The sequence below is a fragment of the Podarcis liolepis genome (genome assembly GCF_965112155.1).
Source record: "Podarcis liolepis genome assembly, chromosome: 6".
Lineage (NCBI taxonomy): Eukaryota > Metazoa > Chordata > Lepidosauria > Squamata > Lacertidae > Podarcis > Podarcis liolepis.
Genome location: NC_139559.1, coordinates 84,460,896 through 84,480,042, shown reverse-complemented (window position 1 = coordinate 84,480,042; position 19,147 = coordinate 84,460,896). Strand labels below are relative to the sequence as shown.

At 43.0% G+C, this 19,147-nt stretch overlaps 1 protein-coding gene and 1 long non-coding RNA gene across 3 annotated transcripts in view; both read left to right on the top strand.

Moving 5' to 3' along the window:
- The first annotated feature begins 2,438 nt into the window (after nt 1-2,438).
- On the top strand, nt 2,439-19,085 carry RGS13 (regulator of G protein signaling 13). 2 transcript variants are annotated; one of them, XM_083506882.1, is made up of 5 exons: nt 2,439-2,782; nt 9,909-9,977; nt 14,555-14,616; nt 15,285-15,451; nt 18,468-19,085. In XM_083506882.1, the coding sequence occupies exons 2-5, from the start codon at nt 9,913-9,915 to the stop codon at nt 18,675-18,677; spliced, it is 504 nt and encodes a 167-aa protein (XP_083363008.1). In that variant the 5' UTR covers nt 2,439-2,782; nt 9,909-9,912; the 3' UTR covers nt 18,678-19,085. The 2 variants fall into 2 exon arrangements, with proteins under 2 accessions (XP_083363008.1, XP_083363009.1); XM_083506883.1 differs by lacking the exon at nt 2,439-2,782 and adding an exon at nt 6,960-6,981.
- The window catches only part of LOC310708495, a 227,006-nt gene continuing 215,652 nt past the window's right edge, over nt 7,794-19,147 (top strand). Inside the window, exon 1 of the long non-coding RNA XR_014527050.1 lies at nt 7,794-7,869. This is a non-coding gene — a long non-coding RNA (uncharacterized lncRNA). The remainder of the gene's footprint in view (nt 7,870-19,147) is intronic.

The following is a 19,147-nucleotide window of genomic DNA, read 5'->3' as shown; positions in this document are numbered from 1 at the left end:
CCATAGCATCCCCCAGGAGCCCTGGGGGCCTGAGCACCCACGAAATTCTCCATGAAGGGGCTGGGCACCCACAAATTTTGGTGCCAGGGTCATGCATGCTGCATGGCTCCCATGGTCCTGAGCATTCAGGAATCCATCAAATGCCACTAGTCTCTGGATGCAGATCATCTCATTGCAGAGTGGAGTGACTAAATACATTCAGCCCCAATCTCACCAGGGAATGGTCCATCCATGACAACCATCAAAGCAAGCCCACCAATCAACAAAGCATAACCAATGCTCTATGTGGCAAAGACCAGGTTGAGGGTATGTTTGGCCACATGTGCTACATCCTTGATAGAGTCCTTGTCTTCTCTGCCTCAAGCAGAGAAATATATTGGACCAGCTCTGCTGGATGAAAAGACTTACGGTAGGTAGGAGACTTTCACTTTATTTTTTTGCAGGCCTTTCGTATCTATTGCGGAGAAATCCAATTCAGTTCCCATTTTTAAATGAATTGACCTAATTCGTGCTTCCCAAAATGAGAAGCAAACTGAAACATAGCCAGCCTTCAAAATTCACACTTCTGATTTCTCAGTGCTGTTCTCCAGCCAAGCAATGGGTCCACAAATGCACATACAAGTGTAAACTCTGCATATAAATGGATATATTGGTGAAAATGACATGCAAAATGGAATACCAGTTCCTGAGAATCACAGGTAGGGAGAGTGTGTTGTACACATGTCCTCCTTGTGGGCTTCTGACAGGCATCTGGTTGACCACTTTGAGATCAGGATGTTGGATGTTGGAAATGTAAAGAAAAAGAGGGAACATTTTGTCACATGTGGTGGGAATGTAAAAAGGTGAAATGCTTCTGGGAGATGATATATAATGAGATGGGAAAAAATGTTGAAATATACATTTATAAAGAAACCAGAAGCATTTTTACTGGGCATTGTTGGGAGTGATATAAATAGAAAGGAATTTAAGCTCTTTTTATATGCAATAACAGCAGCAAGAATATTACTGGTGCGCACCGACCCCTCTCGCTCTCCAAGCTTCAGCAAAACCTGCATTCGCCCCATAGGACGCACCCAGATTTCCCCTTTCTTTTTGGAGGGGAAAAAGTGCGTCCTATAGGGCGAAAAATACGGTAATAGACTATGCAGAACTAGATAAACTAACAGGAAGGATTCGAAACCGGTGGGACCAGAAATTCAAGGAAGACTGGAGTAAATTTACGGACTATTTGAAAAGTATTTTTGAAGATCAGATGACGTTTGTAGGTTTGCAAGAAGTTTTGTGAGGAGTATTATTGGAAGTATTGCAAAAATGGAGAAGGGGAAGGATGAGATGTAAAGGCAATATAAAGTTAAGAAATGCATAAGAAGTGGTTAAAACGGTGGATCATCAGAGGTCCTGATGGAAGTATAAAAAGATTGTATAAGTGATAAGTTTTGTGGTACATTTTATAATTTATATGTTAAAATCAATAAAAACTACTTTTAAAAGAGAGAGATCAGGATGTTGGAGCAGATGAGTCATGAATTACCATATTTTTTGCTCTATAAGACTCACTTTTTCCCTCCTAAAAAGTAAGGAGAAATGTGTGTGCGTCTTATGGAGCGAATGCAGGCTGCGCAGCTATCCCAGAACCCAGAACAGCAAGAGGGATTTCTGCTTTCACTGCGCAGCGATCCCTCTTGCTGTTCTGGCTTCTGAGATTCAGAATATTTTTTTTCTTGTTTTCCTCCTCCAAAAACTAGGTGCGTCTTGTGGTCTGGTGCGTCCTATAGAGCGAAAAATACGGTATATTCTCATGATAGCAATGTAGGCACTAGGCAAGACTTTCTAGGGATAGCATTCCATAAGAAGGGCAACATTCCAGTTACCCCCACTAACTGCAGAGATGACTAATAGGCAGGTTCATGTTAGCGCATGCAATCTTTCAAGTGCCCAGGTACCCAGGCTACCTACCCCAGTTGTGTAAAAATGGAGAGTTGTCTTCAACTACCTTATACTCAGAGTTGACACACTGAAGTTAATAACCATGGCTAGCTTAGGCCAATTAATGTCAACAGCTCTACCCTGAGCAAAAGTTAGTCAAAGACAACCCAAAGAATCCTTTTCAGATTTGAAAACTCAGAACCTCATGGAAAGCACATGATCTATGACCTGTTCACCAGCTATAGTTGTCTCACAGCAAAAAATGGGTTAAGGCTTATCTCTGACCACCATTCACTTTTCATACAAGAGTCTAGGAATGACAAAAGGAAGTGTCATTTGATTAAAAGGGGCTGGAAAATATTAGTCACAAAATCCTGGCCTTGTCTAACAATGGATGCGAACGTTCATGCAAAAGTTAAATCATCTTCTGTCACTTTGGTTGATCAGTGAAGATCTCCTGAGAGAGACAGGACAAGCATTCTCTTATCAAAGGTTCATTGAAGGCCAACGGAACATTCTTTTTTTAAAACACACACACACACACAAACTGCACACTTAACCACAAGCAAAGTTTGCATGTAAGCTCACAAGAACTTCTGCCATATACAGCATTATCTGCTGTGACATTCCAGCTGTAGAAGAAAAGAACTGGGTGCTTTAAGAAAAAGCAAGAGGAACACTTTAACAGAGGGGTCTTCAGAAACATCCCTCCATTCCGAGTCCTGCTGTTGCCACCACCAGAAGAGACCTCATTAAAAACAGCAAGAAGTTTGCGCCCGTCAAATTTCAAACAGAAGCAAATCATTTCCTCCACAACCACAACCAATAAAACCCCCAAATCCTGGAGGATATTGTGGTGAGTACACAATCTCTCAGCACTGGCACCCCAGTTGTTGAGCACCTTCCATCTGGCAGTCTAGCTGGTGCCTATCTTGGATATTTTCTGACACCAGCTGAGGACTGATTTCATTTGCTCTGAATAGGGTTTTGAGAATTTTGGAAGGAATTGGAGGATGTGTTAATGATATGCTTCAATTGTGTTTTATTGTTATGCTGTCTTTTATGTTGTTGTTATATGCCCTGGGTTCACTCATGATGAGGGGTGGAAAATAAATCCTATAAATAAATAATGTTAAATAAAAACTTGCCTCTCTTTCTTAGGCAGAGGGAGGTTTTGTTTTATGGTTTTTAATTTTGTTTTTTCCCCCTTTAAAATAGGAGCAAGTAGTCAAGATTTCTAAAACTACTTCCTTCACAAACCAGTTAATTGATACCTTCAAACATCCTTTCCATAAAATTATCCATACAAATATCTATCTCCAGGTAGTAATCATCATTAAATGGGGGTCAGCCTAAAACTTTAAGTGCCAATTCTGTATAATGGGAATGAAACATTCATACCCCTTAAAAAGGTTGTGGAGTTCTTTCTCCTTGTCCTCAGCTAACAAATATATTATAGGCTCATCTGCGTCTAATAAAGGTATACTGTAGAAAAGGTTAGTTCTTTTTCTCTTCTTTCTTTTATAGTTGTGGGAAGGCACACAAAATAGATTTGTTCTCAGGTGTGTGGGTCAATGGAGAAGATAAGGTTTGAAATCTCAAAGATGTAAATATCACAAGTTTCATTCAGCTGAATTAGTGGAAATTACATTTAAAAAAATCCATTACCGGTATATTAAGGGAAATTGTTCGAAAAAAATGGGCATGTTGAATATCATTGTGAAGAAAAAAATGTGTATATTAAGAAAAATGACATATGTAAAATGCTGGCAAACGGTGAAGATTATTAAAAAAGGGGGTCTGATGTGGAAATATGGTCAAGTGAACTCAATAGTGGAAAAATGAGCAACTAAGAGAACCTGAAATTGACCAATTGATCCATCCCTAGCCTAAGGCCAACCTGCTATGTTTTATATACCATCCTACTTCTCACTAATGGAAATGGCCAAAGGACAGAAGACAAAATGTCAAGGAAAATCAGGTGAAGATAGCAAAATTTCTTGGGATCATGGAATTTCACTCCTAAATTGCCACTAAATTCCACCATCAATATGGCTGCCTTGGTTTTGCTTCATGCTGGATTATGTGTCTGAAGCTCATGGTATGACAGCTTGTGAAACCTGAGGTAGAAATTATCAAAGTATGCTCTAGAGGACACTAGGGTGTGACGAGACTAACTCCTAGCACGGTGCAAGAAATTTATTTAATAGTTATAGAGCATACGACTATAGAACAGCCCCAAAACCTATCTAGCCCAGCATCCTGATTGGTACAATGGTGAACTAGATGCTTTTGGGAAGTTCACAAGCAGGACATGAATAGCTCACTGCTGTGCAATACCTCTTGGTACGAAGACGAAACACTATTTCTGAATCCCATTCAAACTCAAAGTACTTTTTCATAGAGGAGGCTGCCTGCTACTGCTTCAGATAATGCACTGCCTTTTTCTGGGCAGAGATGCTACACCAGCTTCTTGACAGGTGGGTCGTTGTCACTTAGCAGAAGGGGTGAAGTGGTGGCAAGGTCAGTGCGGTGCAAACACACCAGCAGGAGCGCCAGATTATTGACACTTCAGTCCCTCTTCTTCCCCATCCACCCACACAACTGAGAATGAATCTGTCTTCAGTCTTGCAGACAGTTGCCTCCCCACAACTGCCAAACAAGGTAGAGAAAATGAATATCTTCTACAGGATTTTGGCAGCAAACCACCTGCTGGCAAGATAGCATAGCACCCAGCTAGCTTCCAATCAGACTCTACAGAAAGTATGTCATGCAGGTTTTGGTGTCTTCGGGTGTCTTCCCGTGTAAGAGTTGGGGTGTCTAGGCGACGTTTCGACGAGGTCTCACTCGTCATCTTCAGGCTGGTGCTTTCGGCTTCTTGTTACTGGAACAGAGCAGGATCTCAGTGTTTGAGTTCCTATAAATACTGTTGAGGGGGTGTGGTGTATAGCCTCCAACGTTCTGGGCAGAGAGGAAGTTCCCAGGTTAGTGTGCCTTTTCTTCTTTTGTTCCTTAATTACTTGAGGGATATCTTGAGTGATTTCTTGAGTGATATTCTGAGTACCACTTAGGTGGGTCATTAGGTGTGGATTAGTTGCTAAAGCTTTCGTGTCTTGACCTCTTGAGCTTGTGAAGAGTTTTTCTGAGAAGATGGCTGTACTGCACTTAGTTGTGCTCTGGCTTGGCTTCGTGTATAGGGGCGAGCTGTGGTTTTGTGCCCTGTGCCAGCCATCACCAATCAACGCCATCACCAATCACCAATCAACGCCATCACCAATCAACCACACCAGACCCAAACCCAGACCCTCTCCACAGATAAATTACAGACACCATCCAGTAGCCAAACCATAGTGGCACCTCCGGATGCTGCACCCCCCTGCAATCCCTACACAGATCTGGCTGGCACAGGGCACAAAACCACAGCTCGCCCCTATACACGAAGCCAAGCCAGAGCACAACTAAGTGCAGTACAGCCATCTTCTCAGAAAAACTCTTCACAAGCTCAAGAGGTCAAGACACGAAAGCTTTAGCAACTAATCCACACCTAATGACCCACCTAAGTGGTACTCAGAATATCACTCAAGAAATCACTCAAGATATCCCTCAAGTAATTAAGGAACAAAAGAAGAAAAGGCACACTAACCTGGGAACTTCCTCTCTGCCCAGAACGTTGGAGGCTATACACCACACCCCCTCAACAGTATTTATAGGAACTCAAACACTGAGATCCTGCTCTGTTCCAGTAACAAGAAGCCGAAAGCACCAGCCTGAAGATGACGAGTGAGACCTCGTCGAAACGTCGCCTAGACACCCCAACTCTTACACGGGAAGACACCCGAAGACACCAAAACCTGCATTCCTGTACCCGTGAAAATCTACGAAAGCAAAGTATGTCATGTCTCTAGATCATGTGTGGCTGGAACCCAAAGCAGAGATGCAACAGAATTACTTGCCCTCAAAGGAGTCTGCCTGTTGTATCTCTGCATAAGTCATGAACTCTGGGCTTACCATATTCTCGTCAGGAAGCACACCTAGTACTGTAGCTGACGCAACAGATAGAGGGTAATTCAGGTGGGTAATTTTGGAATCCCTGAGATCCTACATTCCTAAGGTAAACCTTTGTAGGACTTGTAAGAGTGACATGGATCTTGGTGTGTGTCAGTTCTCAGAAGCCTGGGAAACCCTGGGCAAAAGAGACTTTTGCATGCCTAACTCAAATTGGGGCATGGGTGCCAACCTGAGTAAAATAGGGGGGCAGGTAAGCCCCACATATTTGATCACATGATGCAGTGCCCACACACTCCATTTGAATGGGAATGTCCATCAACTTTGTGGGGACCTGGCCCTCTCAAAGCCCCCATGACCCCTAGGAGTTCTTATAAACTGGGGTTAAATTCTCCTGGATGACCCAATCTAACCCTTGTGGGAACACTAAACAGTGATGCAAAACCAAACAGATGGCCTCCAGGCCTTTATTATCAAAAGGGCTTGCCTGAAAAAAGGAAAGGGGCACATCTTTCACAGTGCACAAATAGGCCCTTTGTTCTCCCAGCACCTCCTAGAGCCATAGATATTTGCTTAACACTTTTTTGTTTGTTCCAGGAGCTTTATGTTCCAGGAGGCAACTGGTCTGTCTTTAAGGTGGAGCGTTCTTCATACACTGTGCGAGAAAGAAATATGTTCCACTCACTTCAGCATGAAGTCTGATTTCCCCTGAATCCTCCAGAGTGTCAAGTGAAAACAAAAACTACCAAGCACAGTTGGGAGTGTAGGATTGGGCATCTAAGTGCTCCCCTCCTTCTGTGAAGCATTATTCTCGGGCACCTTGGACGTTACAGCTCTCGTTTTATCTCTGCTATTGGTGCCTTCATTCCTGCTCTCTTGAATAAGGAGCAAAGTTGTTTCACTTTACACCACTGGATAGCCCCTCACAGTGAAGCAAAGAACGCACAGTGACAATGGACTGTTTCTCTGGAGTCTGGCAGGCCTGCCTGGGAGAGTTTAGAGTACCCAAATTTTAAAGGAGGGCCAGCCCAAGACATTTTGTGGCCTGAGGTGAAGTTGGCACAAGGGATGTGGTGGTGGTGGGGATTCAATTCAGTTCACAGTTAAAGCTGGACCTACCCAGTCTGCATATTATTATTATTATTATTATTATTATTATTATTATTATTATCATTATCATCATCATCATCACCATCAATATCTAAAACCATGTTTGCATCTCAAGGAGCATTTTATCCAAGGATAGCTGACTGACTCATTGACCCATCATTCTCCCACTTTTAGCCTGATCCTCTGATAAAATTATCTGCAGCATGGACAGGGTGAGAGCATTGTAGGTATAGTCCACGAGGGGGCAGTGGAAGTGTTGGTTCCTTCTATTGCTTCTGCAGAAGGAAGGCTGCCTCCCCACATTCGCAGGTCTAATATAAGCAAAACAAAGAGGGGAGCAACGTTTTTAGGCATGCCTTTAGATATTGTGGGTCATAATCAAGCTAATAAGTTCTTCTGAAAACTTTAAGACATAAATACTTTGCAGGTGACTCATTCCACTGGGGACAGTGGGACTCAGGTATAACAACAACAACAACAACAACAACAACAACAACAACAACAACAACAACAACAACAATTATTTATTTATACCCTGTCTATTCTGGGCGGCTTCCAACAAAATATTAAAATACAATAGTCCTTCAGATATTAAAAGCTTCCCTAAACAGGGCTGCCTTCAGATGTCTTCTAAAAGTCAGATAGTTGTTAATTTCCTTGACATCTGATGGGATGGGAGGGCATTCCACAGGGCGGGCGCCACTACTGAGAAGCCCTCTGCCTGGTTCCCTGTAACTTTAATTTTCACAGTGAGGGAACTGCCAGAAGGCCCTCGGAGCTGGACCTCAGTGTCCAGGCTGAACAATGGGAGTGGAGACGCTCCTTCAGGTATACCAGACTGAGGCTGTTTAGGGCTTTATAGGTCAGCACCAATGCTTTGAATTGTGCTCGGAAATGTACTGGGAGCCAACTAACTTTAGCTGTACTAGAGATGGTAGCCTGTATACTAACAACAAACTTGTTCTCTGAGAGTTGATCTTTATGTAGTCAAAACAGCAGTACCTGAGGAGCGAGGAAGGGAAAACTGGGAGGAAGCAGGATGGAATGGCGTATCCTGGACAAAGACCTGGCTGGCTGGCTAGATCACTGACTGCATCAATAATATGAGACTGTCTCGATAGCATTTTCTTCTAAAATATGATTATAATACGGCAACAGATGGGCACCAACTAAGCAGCTTTCGTTTGAGAGGGAGATGCAACTCTCTGCTTTTAGTTAGTGCTATCAGGAAGGAAGGCATGCCATATTTGTATCTTTTGCTTTCAGAAGATAGAGGATTTATCTCATTATCTGTCTATAATATGACTTGCCTGGGCAATGATTTTTGGCATCGGTTGTAGAAGAGGAGCCTCTGTGAAAACATGTTATCGTTTTAATTGGGAAATTGCCTTTACAAAGTAGTTCTGTTGACACTGGCAGTGCCAAAGATTAGAAATAAATTTGCAACACAAAATATACATAACTATGTGTTGTGGGCAGAATGTCATCTAGCAGTTTATACACCAATGACATGTCATCCTAAGATTTTATTGTGAGTTTGTCCACTTTATATGTTGGGTGTTTCAGCTATGGCTTATATGAAAAAATGAACAAGTATCATCGGTGACAGCAGTCACGAAATTAAAAGATGCCTGCTCCTTGGGAGAAAGGCAATGGCAAACCTAGACAGCATCTTAAAAAGCAGAGACATCACCTTGCCAACAAAGGTCTGCATAGTTAAAGCCATGGTTTTCCCAGTAGTGATGTATGGAAGTGAGAGCTGGACCATAAAGAAGGCTGATCGCCGAAGAATTGATGCTTTTGAATTATGGTGCTGGAGGAGACTCTTGAGAGTCCCATGGACTGCAAGAAGATCAAACGTATCCATTCTTAAGGAAATCAGCCCTGAGTGCTCACTGGAAGGACAGATCCTGAAGCTGAGGCTCCAATACTTTGGCCACCTCATGAGAAGAGAAGACTCCCTGGAAAAGACCCTGATGTTGGGAAAGATAGAGGGCACAAGGAGAAGGGGATGACAGAGGACGAGATGGTTGGACAGTGTTCTCGAAGCCACAAACATGAGTCTGACCAAACTGTGGGAGGCAGTGGAAGACAGGAGTGCCTGGTGTGCTCTGGTCCATGGGGTCACAAAGAGTCGGACACAACTAAATGACTAAACAACAACAATCATCAGGACTAGGGAAGGAAGTCTGATTTACTGAGAAATGCTCCATTTTAACAAGGTGCAAGAAAATCCATAACCAAACAGATTCTTAATATGGGCATTTTATGAAGAACTTATAGATACAATATGACAAATAACTGTGCAAAAAAAAAATTACGCTCAAAGAGAAAAAGGGTTACTTGGAACCTTTAACGTTGCTAAGAGAAATAAAGATTTATTGTTGCAAGATCCACTAATATATTGTTGGATAAAAATGAAGATGCATTAAGATGTCTCCATCTGAAAGTAATATTTAATTGATTTTGTATATTTTTATATTCTTAAGCATTGAATAAAGACTTTCACCATGAAGAATATGCCATACTCATGCCCTTAAAATATACCTGGCTGAGTATTGTGCATTAGTACTACCGTTACTACTACTATGCTGCCAATGTGCATGGTGCTTTTCAGAGTATTTTACCTCAGAGTATTGGTCATGCCTACAGAATGGAATATGGCAGTATCCCCAGGGATACAGGGAGCTGGCTTCAGGCACCAAGCCAAACTCTGCCAACAAAGATGTCTGCAAACATGACATGAAGACTGGCAATGTCAGCCCCATTGTGCAGGAATCCCTTCCCTAAAACTGGAATGGAAGAATGGTAACTGTAATAATACAAAATGCATTAAGTGCTTACGTATACCTATTTTCTTCAACTAGGATAATGAGTCCCCAAATCTGTTGGCTCTGCAACATCTTCAGAGACGGCACAAATGGAATCACTTCAAAGTAAGTGCAATATGGGGGGGGGGGACACATTGATACAATACAGAGAACTATAGTTGTTCTGATTTTTGTTAGTCTCTTCTACTTTTAAATTCGATTGATTTCAAAGAGAGTTGTAAGCATCCCATTGAAATAATCAAGACTTTGGGAAGTAGCATTTTGTGCTCCTATGCTAAAAAACTACTTTGGGGGAGTGTGTGTGTGTGTGTGTGTAATTTTTTAAGTAAAAGACTTTGCTCATTATTATTTCATTTAAATGTAAAAAGGCCAACAATGTAATCCTAGACAGGTCTGCTTGCACGTAAGCTGCTGAACAATTGCTGCCCTATAAATCTTCCTAAAATTAGCTGTAACTTTGAAACCAATGGGGGGGAAACGGCCATGCCTAATATAAGTCACATTGTTACATTCACAACTGACTTGTCACAGCTATTACAAAGTAGCTTACCAAAAGAAATAATTGAAGTGCCTAGATTGGAGCGATGATTTCAGTAACACATGCTATCAAGACAAGATACAGTTTCCAAGAGCCAACAGGAAACTGATGTGTTTGTACATATTTTATGGGCTAATAGCCGTAAATAAATAAATGAATGAATGATGTCTGGAAACAGCTTGCAGAGGCTGTGAAAGTCTCAGACCAGACCTGCCAGGATGTCTCTGCAAGGCTCATGAGACCTGCTGATTTGCCTGCACAGCTTTAACCTTGCTGCCACCCTGCCCACCCTGCCCACAGAGGAAAGCCACACCACATGGGCTGCTACCGCATGGCTGCCACCTAGTGTTGCAACATTTGAAACTTCTATATTGATTTTAACCTGCAAGAATAAGTAATGCAACAATCTCTGATTGTACAGTGGTACCTCGGGTTAAGAACTTCATCCGTTCTGGAGATCCGTTCTTACCCTGAAACTGTTCTTATCCTGAAGTACCACTTTAGGTAAAGGGGCCTCCCGCTGCCGCCGCACCGTTGCTGCACGATTTCTGTTCTCATCCTGAAGCAAAGTTCTTAACCCAAGATACTATTTATGGGTTAACGGAGTCTGTAACCTGAAGCGTCTGTAACCTGTAACCCGCGGTACCACTGTACTGGAGTGGATTGGAGTGATTATTCTGTGATATTATGGTAGTGGAGAAAGCTGTATGGTAACTTTTGAATACATGGTTTTTTTGGCGGGGTTTTAAGTTTTCATATCAGACGCATCAAAATCTCAATTGCTGCACCTTTTCCTTTGCAAATTTTGTCACCAATTCCTTCAGGTCGAGCATCAGCAAATTCACATAATGATCACTCCAATCCTCTATTGAAACTTTTATGAGATTTAAGTGTTAACATCACAGTTCGCAAGGTTATTCAAAGTGATGTGCGTGCCAAAACTGTTCCTTTTATATTTGAGACAGGCAATCAGAGATTGTTGCATTACTTATTCTTGCAAGTCAAAATTAATTTAGAAGTTTCAAGGGTTTTGCAACATTGTTGAGCGTGTGTGGGCTTTCATAAGTTTGAGCTTGGAGAAACTGCATTCAAAATATAAAATAAAAGTAAAATATTGTCAGAAATTTATGGCATAAACTAATCTATATAAGGGACGCGGGTGGCACTGTGGGTTAAACCACAGAGCCTAAGACTTGCTGATCGAAAGGTCAGCAGTTCGAATCCCCACGGCGGGGTGAGCTCCCATCGTTTGGTCCCAGCTCCTGCCCACCTAGCAGTTCGAAAGTACCCCTAAGTGCAAGTAGATAAATAAGGACCGCTTTCTAGCGGGAAGGTAAACGGCTTTTCCGTGTGCGGCGCTGGTGCTGGCTCGCCAGATGCAGCTTCGTCACGCTGGCCACGTGACCCGGAAGTGTCTTTGGACAGCGCCGGCTCCCGGCCTCTTGAGCGAGATGAGCGCGCAACCCTAGAGTCTGGCAAGACTGGCCCTGACGGGCAGGGGTACCTTTGCCTTTACCTTAATCTATATAAAACTGGGCTCCTCAGCAGCTGCAAACACGCATGGGCAAGCAAACATGGGCATAGTCAGGATTTTTGTTAGGGGGTCAGAACCTTAGTTTGCTATGTATTTTTATTTATTGTTATTGTTTTTTGTTGATTTAGGGGGGCAGCTGCCCCTCCCTGCCCCCCTGGCTATGCCCATGCAAGCACATCTCCTATTCCAAACTCTCAAGGGAGATTTTCATCTAATTTCATAACTTTTAGGTCAGAGGTAGATTTAGGGCAGTGTGACTCATTTCAACTGCACTGGACACCAAGCTGAGGGGGTGCCAACAAGTTGTTGCAGCCATGACATATGAGCGGAATGGAAGGCAAGAGGTGGGGAGAGATGCCATACCAAGCGCCACTGAAATTTGAAACACCCAAGAGCACCGCTGCTTTTACCAGCCTTTGTACCCAATTTACCCACATTCTGCCTGACAAAGGAAGTTCCCCAGCCACTACAAGTCCACTAGCAAATATAATACTATGCCTAGGTAAAGGTAAAGGGACCCCTGACCATTAGGTCCAGTCGTGACCGACTCTGGGGTTGCGGCGCTCATCTCACTTTACTGGCTGAGGGAGCCGACGTACAGTTTCAGGGTCATGTGGCCAGCATGACTAAGCCACTTCTGGTGAACCAGAGCAGCACACAGAAATGCCGTTTACCTTCCCGCCGGAGCGGTACCTATTTATCTACTTGCACTTTGACGTGCTTTCGAATTGCTAGGTTGGCAGGAGCAGGGACCGAGCAACGGGAGCTCACCCCGTCGCGGGGATTCGAACTGCTGACCTTTTGATCGGCAAGTCCTAGGCTCTGTGGTTTAACCCACAGCGCCACCCGCGTCCCTAATACTATGCCTAGGATGGTGCAAAATAGCAGGTGAAGGGCTGGAGCAAAGTCACATGACATGGAGCTTTGCTGGTGTTTTATATATCATAGAATTGTAGAATTGGAAAGGACCATGAAATGCAGGAATCTTTTGTTCAACGTGGGGCTCAAACCCACAACCGTGTGATTAAAAGTCTCACGCTCTACCGACTGAGCTATCCCAGGTTGCAAAAACAGTAGGAGGAGAGTGGTGGTTCAAGGCACCAACCAAACAAAGAATAGAATGTATTTTTTATCAACGGGGGAATCTTCTTATTGCTAACACACACAGAAACGACCCAGTCACTTTGCTAGGGTAAGCTAAAAATGTTCAAAGGCAAATAACAGTGATGGTTATAAATCACCAATGCTGTAAAATCCTGCAAACAGCTGTTGCGCAAGGCAAGTTTATGAATCTTTTGTTTGGGTTCAGTGTACAAAGGCCAATTTTGCTTTTAATCAAGAATGGATTAGGAATGAACTTTGTAATAATTAAGTGGCTTTGGTAAGCATGTGGAACTGATGTCAGGCCAAGTGGGGATGAAGAAAATTGTCCTCTAACTTTTAGGTGGTCCAGGATGGCTACTCCATTTTGTTTCTTTAATGCAAGATCTTCAAAATTGGGGGTGCAGGAGAAATTCATTTCAGTTCACATTTAATGGTGAACCTACCCAATTCATACCTTCTGAAACAAAATGCAAGCCTCAACATAGTCCGTCTTCAAAATTCACGCTTCTCAGAATTTTGCAGTGCTCCAGCCCAGTAACATGCAGAAAAATGCATACATTAATCTGAAAAAATAACATGCAAACATGCATCAAATAGGGAGAAATTGCTTGCAAAAAAATGCATATTCACTTAAAAGTAACATAAACATACAAAAATGCACTGACTAAGGGGAAATTGCTTTGCAAACTTATAGTAGGGAAATTTCATACAAAAAAATGTGTAGGAGAAAAAAGTGTATTAGGAAAACTTCACTCTAAAATGCTAATGAATTTTCATGAGGACTTAAAAAATGTAAAAAGAGGTGAAAATACAAAGAATTGGGTTTAAGATTCAAAAAATTAGAAACCAAAATTGACAGATTTGTCCATCCATAGCTGCAATCCTACACACATTTACCTGGGATTAAGCACCAGAACTCTGGGAACTCAGGCCGAGGAATAATGGGGGAAAGAATTGCACAGTTGAAGTCCAGTTTCCTTTTAGAAGGCACAACACTTCACATTTTTAACTAACCAGCTCAGAACAGAATAGATCCTTAAGACCTTCATTTTTCAGGTAGGGGTTCCTCACCTTGCATGGCAAGAGAATTACCTCTTCTACAGAACGATTAAAGGTGCACAAGGTCCTTTTGTTCTAGCTGGCCGCTGTAAAGGTAAAGGTACCCCTGACTGTTAGGTCCAGTCATGTCCGACTCTGGGGTTGCGGCGCTCATCTTGCTTTATTGGCCGAGGGAGCCGGTGTTTTTCCAGGTCATGTGGCCAGCAGTGCACAGAAACACCGTTTACCTTCCCGCTGGAGCGGTACTTATTTATCTCCTTGCACTTCGTGCTTTCGAACTGCTAGGTGGGCAGGAGCTGGGACAGAACAATAGGAGCTCACCCCATCGCGGGGATTTGAACCGCCAACCTTCTGATCGGCAAGCCCTAGGCTCAGTGGTTTAGACCACAGCGCTGTAGTTATTTGCTATTCTAAACACATGGTTTTCATTTCCCTTATTTCTCACAGAGTAAGTCTGGAGGAAGTGCTGCAGTGGTCTCAGTCTTTTGAAAAACTAATGGCTACTAAATGTGAGTTATCATGTGATTTTTAACCAGAACACTAAGTAAGTGTGGGGATCTGTTTGTGTGTGTAAATTTTGCAATGCAATTTTGGTTCAAAAAATGTGCACAACACCCCACTGCCCATGTTTTACATAAAAACGCATGCAAAATGCCCATTTTAAAGGAAAACATATGAGATAATGTATGTCTGCATTAAAAATGAGTGTTTTATTAATCATTTCTGAGGAAGCATTGAGAAGCCGTTTTAGAATATATATATATATTTTAAAAACCTGCATTTTTAAAATTGCACATGTAAAAACAATGTTAAAAGCATGAATGCCTTTCCTGCAAAGTGCAGTGATCATTTGGCTATATAAGGGATGACATGATCATGGAGATATTTGGGTCCCATGCTATACTGTGTAGGACTTTGTACATCAGTACCACACCTTGAACTTAGCCTGGTAGTTAACTGACCACCAGTGCAGTCCTTTCAGCAGCAGTATAACATGGTACCAATAGTCTACAACAGCATGGCCCTGAGAAAGAGAATTTTTGTGCTCCGTGATCTTGCACAGGTCAAATGACTCACATGAGAGCACAGCTTGGAAGATGTGTATCCCAGTTTTGGCACTCAACACATTGGAGGGTATGCATTGTTACCACACCAAGTGACCCCACCTAATTTTCAGATGGGCCTATTGTCTACAAAACCTACCTGAAGACTGAATACAGCGATGAGAACATTGAATTCTGGTTTGCTTGTGAAAAGTATAAGAAGATTGTATCGCAGAGGAAAAGAATGTCGATGGCACAGAAACTTTTCAAGGAATATATACAGCCTCAAGCTCCAAGGGAAGTAAGTTAATGATCTGGAGAGGAATACAGAAAGTCTGTTTTGGGTTTGGTGCTGGTTATCTATGCAAATTAAATAGTGAAGTCTCCAAAAATTATTATATAATAATCTCAGATATCTCTTCAGGCAATTGAAAGCTAAAGATGGGACCTTATTTTGTTTTATTTTTCTTATAGTTATATCCTACCTTTCTTCTATCAGAGAACCCAAAGTGATTCCCAGATAGTCAATACATCCAGACCTCCTTAGCGTCCACAAGGGGATGGTGATCTCTTGAGCCTTCACACCATAACCTGGAATTGTAGTAGCACAGGCAATAAATTTATGCCTCTTCTGCATCCTCAGTAGTCTTGTTATAATGGAGAAACATTAACTTCTCAGAGACTCCTTCTGCTCTTAAATCTTCCATGCCACTCTCTAAATTTCAGACACAGAAACCCAAGTAAAACCCAAGTAACAGAACTTCGCACTAAAGGTGTGCTCATACCAGCCTGTTTCCCAGGCTGAGAGTGTCATGAAATCCAAGGCAGTGTCATTGTTTGGTGCTCTTTTTCTGAGCTTGGGGCAGGAGAAGAGGAGAGGAGGAGCTTACAAGGTATAAACCAGGCTTCCTCAACCTCAGCCCTCCAGATGTTTTTGGCCTATAACTCCCATGATCCCTAACTAGTAGGACCAGTGGTCCGGGATGATGGAAATTGTAGTCTCAAAACATCTGGAGGGCCGAGGCCAAGGAAGCAAGACGAATGCCTCGCAAGACGAAAAACTCGCTAGACGAAAGAGTTTTCCGTTTTTTGAGTCGTTCCGCAAGACGAATTTCCCTATGGGCTTGCTTCGCAAGACGAAACGTCTTGTGAGTTCTTGCGAGTTTGTTTCCTTTTTCTTAAAGCCGCTAAGCCGTTAATAGCCGCTAAGCCTCTAAGCCGTTAATAGCCGCTAAGCCGCTAATAGCCACTAATAGCCGTGCTTTGCAAGACGAAAAAACCACAAGACGAAGAGACTCGCGGAACGGATTAATTTCGTCTTGCGAGGCACCACTGTATAAACAATGGAATAGTGAAACAGCCACGTCAACTAGTTCCAGGCTTTCATTTGAAATGAGACCTGCCTAACTGGCAGATTGGCAATATCACATCTGCCTGCTGAAGAGGACTCGAGGTGCTCATGAACCAAGCAGAACACACTGAGATCCTTGTTCATAAGTGTTCCACTGCTGCCCTTTAGATGAGCATCCACATGTGAACAGAACTTAGAAACAGAGCCAGCCAAAGACATTTTGCTGCCTGCAGTGACAATGGTGCCCTTCCCAGTTCCATGTATAAAACCCAACTGGACTAGTGGATGGTTGGTTGGCATCTGTCTGCCTCAGGAGACAATAGAGGAGCGTGCCTTTGGGGGCACTCTGTTGGCAGGTTGCAGCACCAACAGAGCAGTGTGAGAGACTCTTACTACATCACTGGTGATAGGATAGTGTATCCCCCCACTAAACCTGTTCTTTTGTTTGCGTGTTTAGCTTTTTTGGTATTTTTATTGTAGATCATCTGGAGATGTTTTTGTAGAAGGCAATTAATTAATTCATCATGTACTGTTTTAAAGAGCTTAAACATGGGCTTGAAATATAGGTCACTGCAATGTCAGTGGCAAAAGTAACAGTAGGGGAACATCTTGATGAAATCCTTCAGTGGTGAATATGACATCTGTGGCTTCGTGTTCATGTGAAAGGTCCTGTTTTCCATTAGGATTTGCTTCTTGGAAGGAAAGCCTCATGACATTGTTACACACACAAAAAGTTGGGGAAGGACAGACTGCTTTCATAATAAGCATATTATGCAAAGGTGACCCAAACATGAAAAATCCATTTCAATTCCAAATGGGTGTCAATACTATATTTTCTTTCTATCTATCTATCTATCTATCTATCTATCTATCTATCTATCTATATCCCCGCGACGGGGTGAGCTCCAATTGCTCGGTCCCTGCTCCTGCCAACCTAGCAGCTCGAAAGCACATCAAAGTGCAAGTAGCTAAATAGGTACCGCTCCGGCGGGAAGGTAAACGGCATTTCCATGTGCTGCTCTGGTTCGCCAGATGCGGCTTAGTCATACTGGCCACATGACCCAGAAGCTGTATGCCGGCTCCCTCGGCCAATTAAGCGAGATGAGCACCGCAACCCCAGAGTCGGTCACGACTGGACCTAATGGTCAGGGGTCCCTTTACCTTTTTATCTATCTATCTATCTATCTATCTATCTATCTATCTATCTATCTATCATTTGTTTGTTTTTGCATTAATATCCCACACCTTTCCTCCAAAAAGCTGAAGGCGGTATACATAGTTCTCCTCCTCACCATTTCATCCTGACAAAAACCCTCAGAGGCAGTGACTGGCCCAAGGTCACCCAGTGAACTTAGCGCCTAAGTCAAGATTTGAATTCTGGTCTCCCAGGCCCTAGTCCAACACTCTAACCACTACTCCACATGGTCTCTGTGCGTATATAAGTACTTTCACGGTACAGCACTTTGGGTGCTTCCATCTTCACTTCACAGGCTTCTGTTCCTCCTTTGAGCATCTCACTTTGACCTACCTCTTGCATTATCAAAACTCTTTTAGAAAACCTATTAATTTTGCTGAAAACTACTCTCCTTTTCAGGGATGCAGGTGGCGCTGTGGCCTAAACTACAGAGCCTAGGGCTTGTCGATCAGAAGGTCAGCAGTTTGAAACCCTGCAACGGGGTGAGCTCCCGTTGCTCAGTCCCAGCTCCTACCTACCTAGAAGTTCAAAAGCATGTCAAAGTGCAAGTAGATAAATAGGTACCGTTCTGGCGGGAAGGTAAACGGTGTTTCCGTGCGCTGCTCTGGTTCGCCAGAAGCGGCTTAGTCATGCTGGCCACATGACCCAGAAGCTGTACGCCGGCTCCCTCAGCCAATAAAGCGAGATGAGCACCGCAGCCCCAGAGTCGGCCACGACTGGACCTAACGGTCAGGGGTCCCTTTACCTTTACCTTTTTACTCTCTTTTTCAGATTAACATGGATAGTCAAGCAAGAGAAGCCGTTATCAAAAACATTCAAGAAGCAACGCAGTCCTGTTTCAATGAAGCCCAGAAAATTGTTTACTTGCACATGGAAAGGGATTCCTACCCGAGGTTTCTTGGTTCAGAAATCTATCGGAACCTTTTCCTTACACTTTCAACCAGACGGAAACCACCAGTGTCTATGAAAGTGGGAGAATAAGAACGCGGAAGCGGCCATTTTCACCATCTGTTTTTGAGCCTTATCATAAACAAGAGAAAATCAAGACACTAACGGAACATACATACAACACAGATAAATCTTGTCATGTTTTAACTTAGCACAGGTAATATTGAACTGAACCATACAAATCAAATGTAAAAAATAATGTCAGTATCAGCGTGATTTGTTTATATTTCGGAGGGGGGGGCAGCAACTCTGGAATAATCATAGTCTCTCTGAACAAACCAACCCAATTTCACATTGACACTTAGTAACAGAGGCACCAGCATGCAAGGTCTGGGGGCGGGGGACGTTGCATGCCTGATGTCAGTATTTTGGGAAGAGCCAAAGCCAGAGTCAAACACAGTGGCAGTGTGGCTTCAGTGACTGGCAGCTCCTTATCTTCCTCTTCCTCTTCCTCTTCCTCTGCCACCAGCAGGGGGCTGCTTTGACCCCCCCCTTCCCCTAAG

What these genes read in the sequence shown, in the direction of transcription:
- RGS13 (XM_083506882.1), top strand. Translation starts at nt 9,913, where the DNA reads ATGAGTCCCCAAATCTGTTGGCTCTGCAACATCTTCAGAGACGGCACA. An exon ending in AAAACTAATGGCTACTAAAT is followed by an intron (nt 14,617 to 15,284) that starts GTGAGTTATCAT and finishes CCTAATTTTCAG; the next exon opens with ATGGGCCTATTGTCTACAAA. An exon ending in AGCCTCAAGCTCCAAGGGAA is followed by an intron (nt 15,452 to 18,467) that starts GTAAGTTAATGA and finishes TCTCTTTTTCAG; the next exon opens with ATTAACATGGATAGTCAAGC.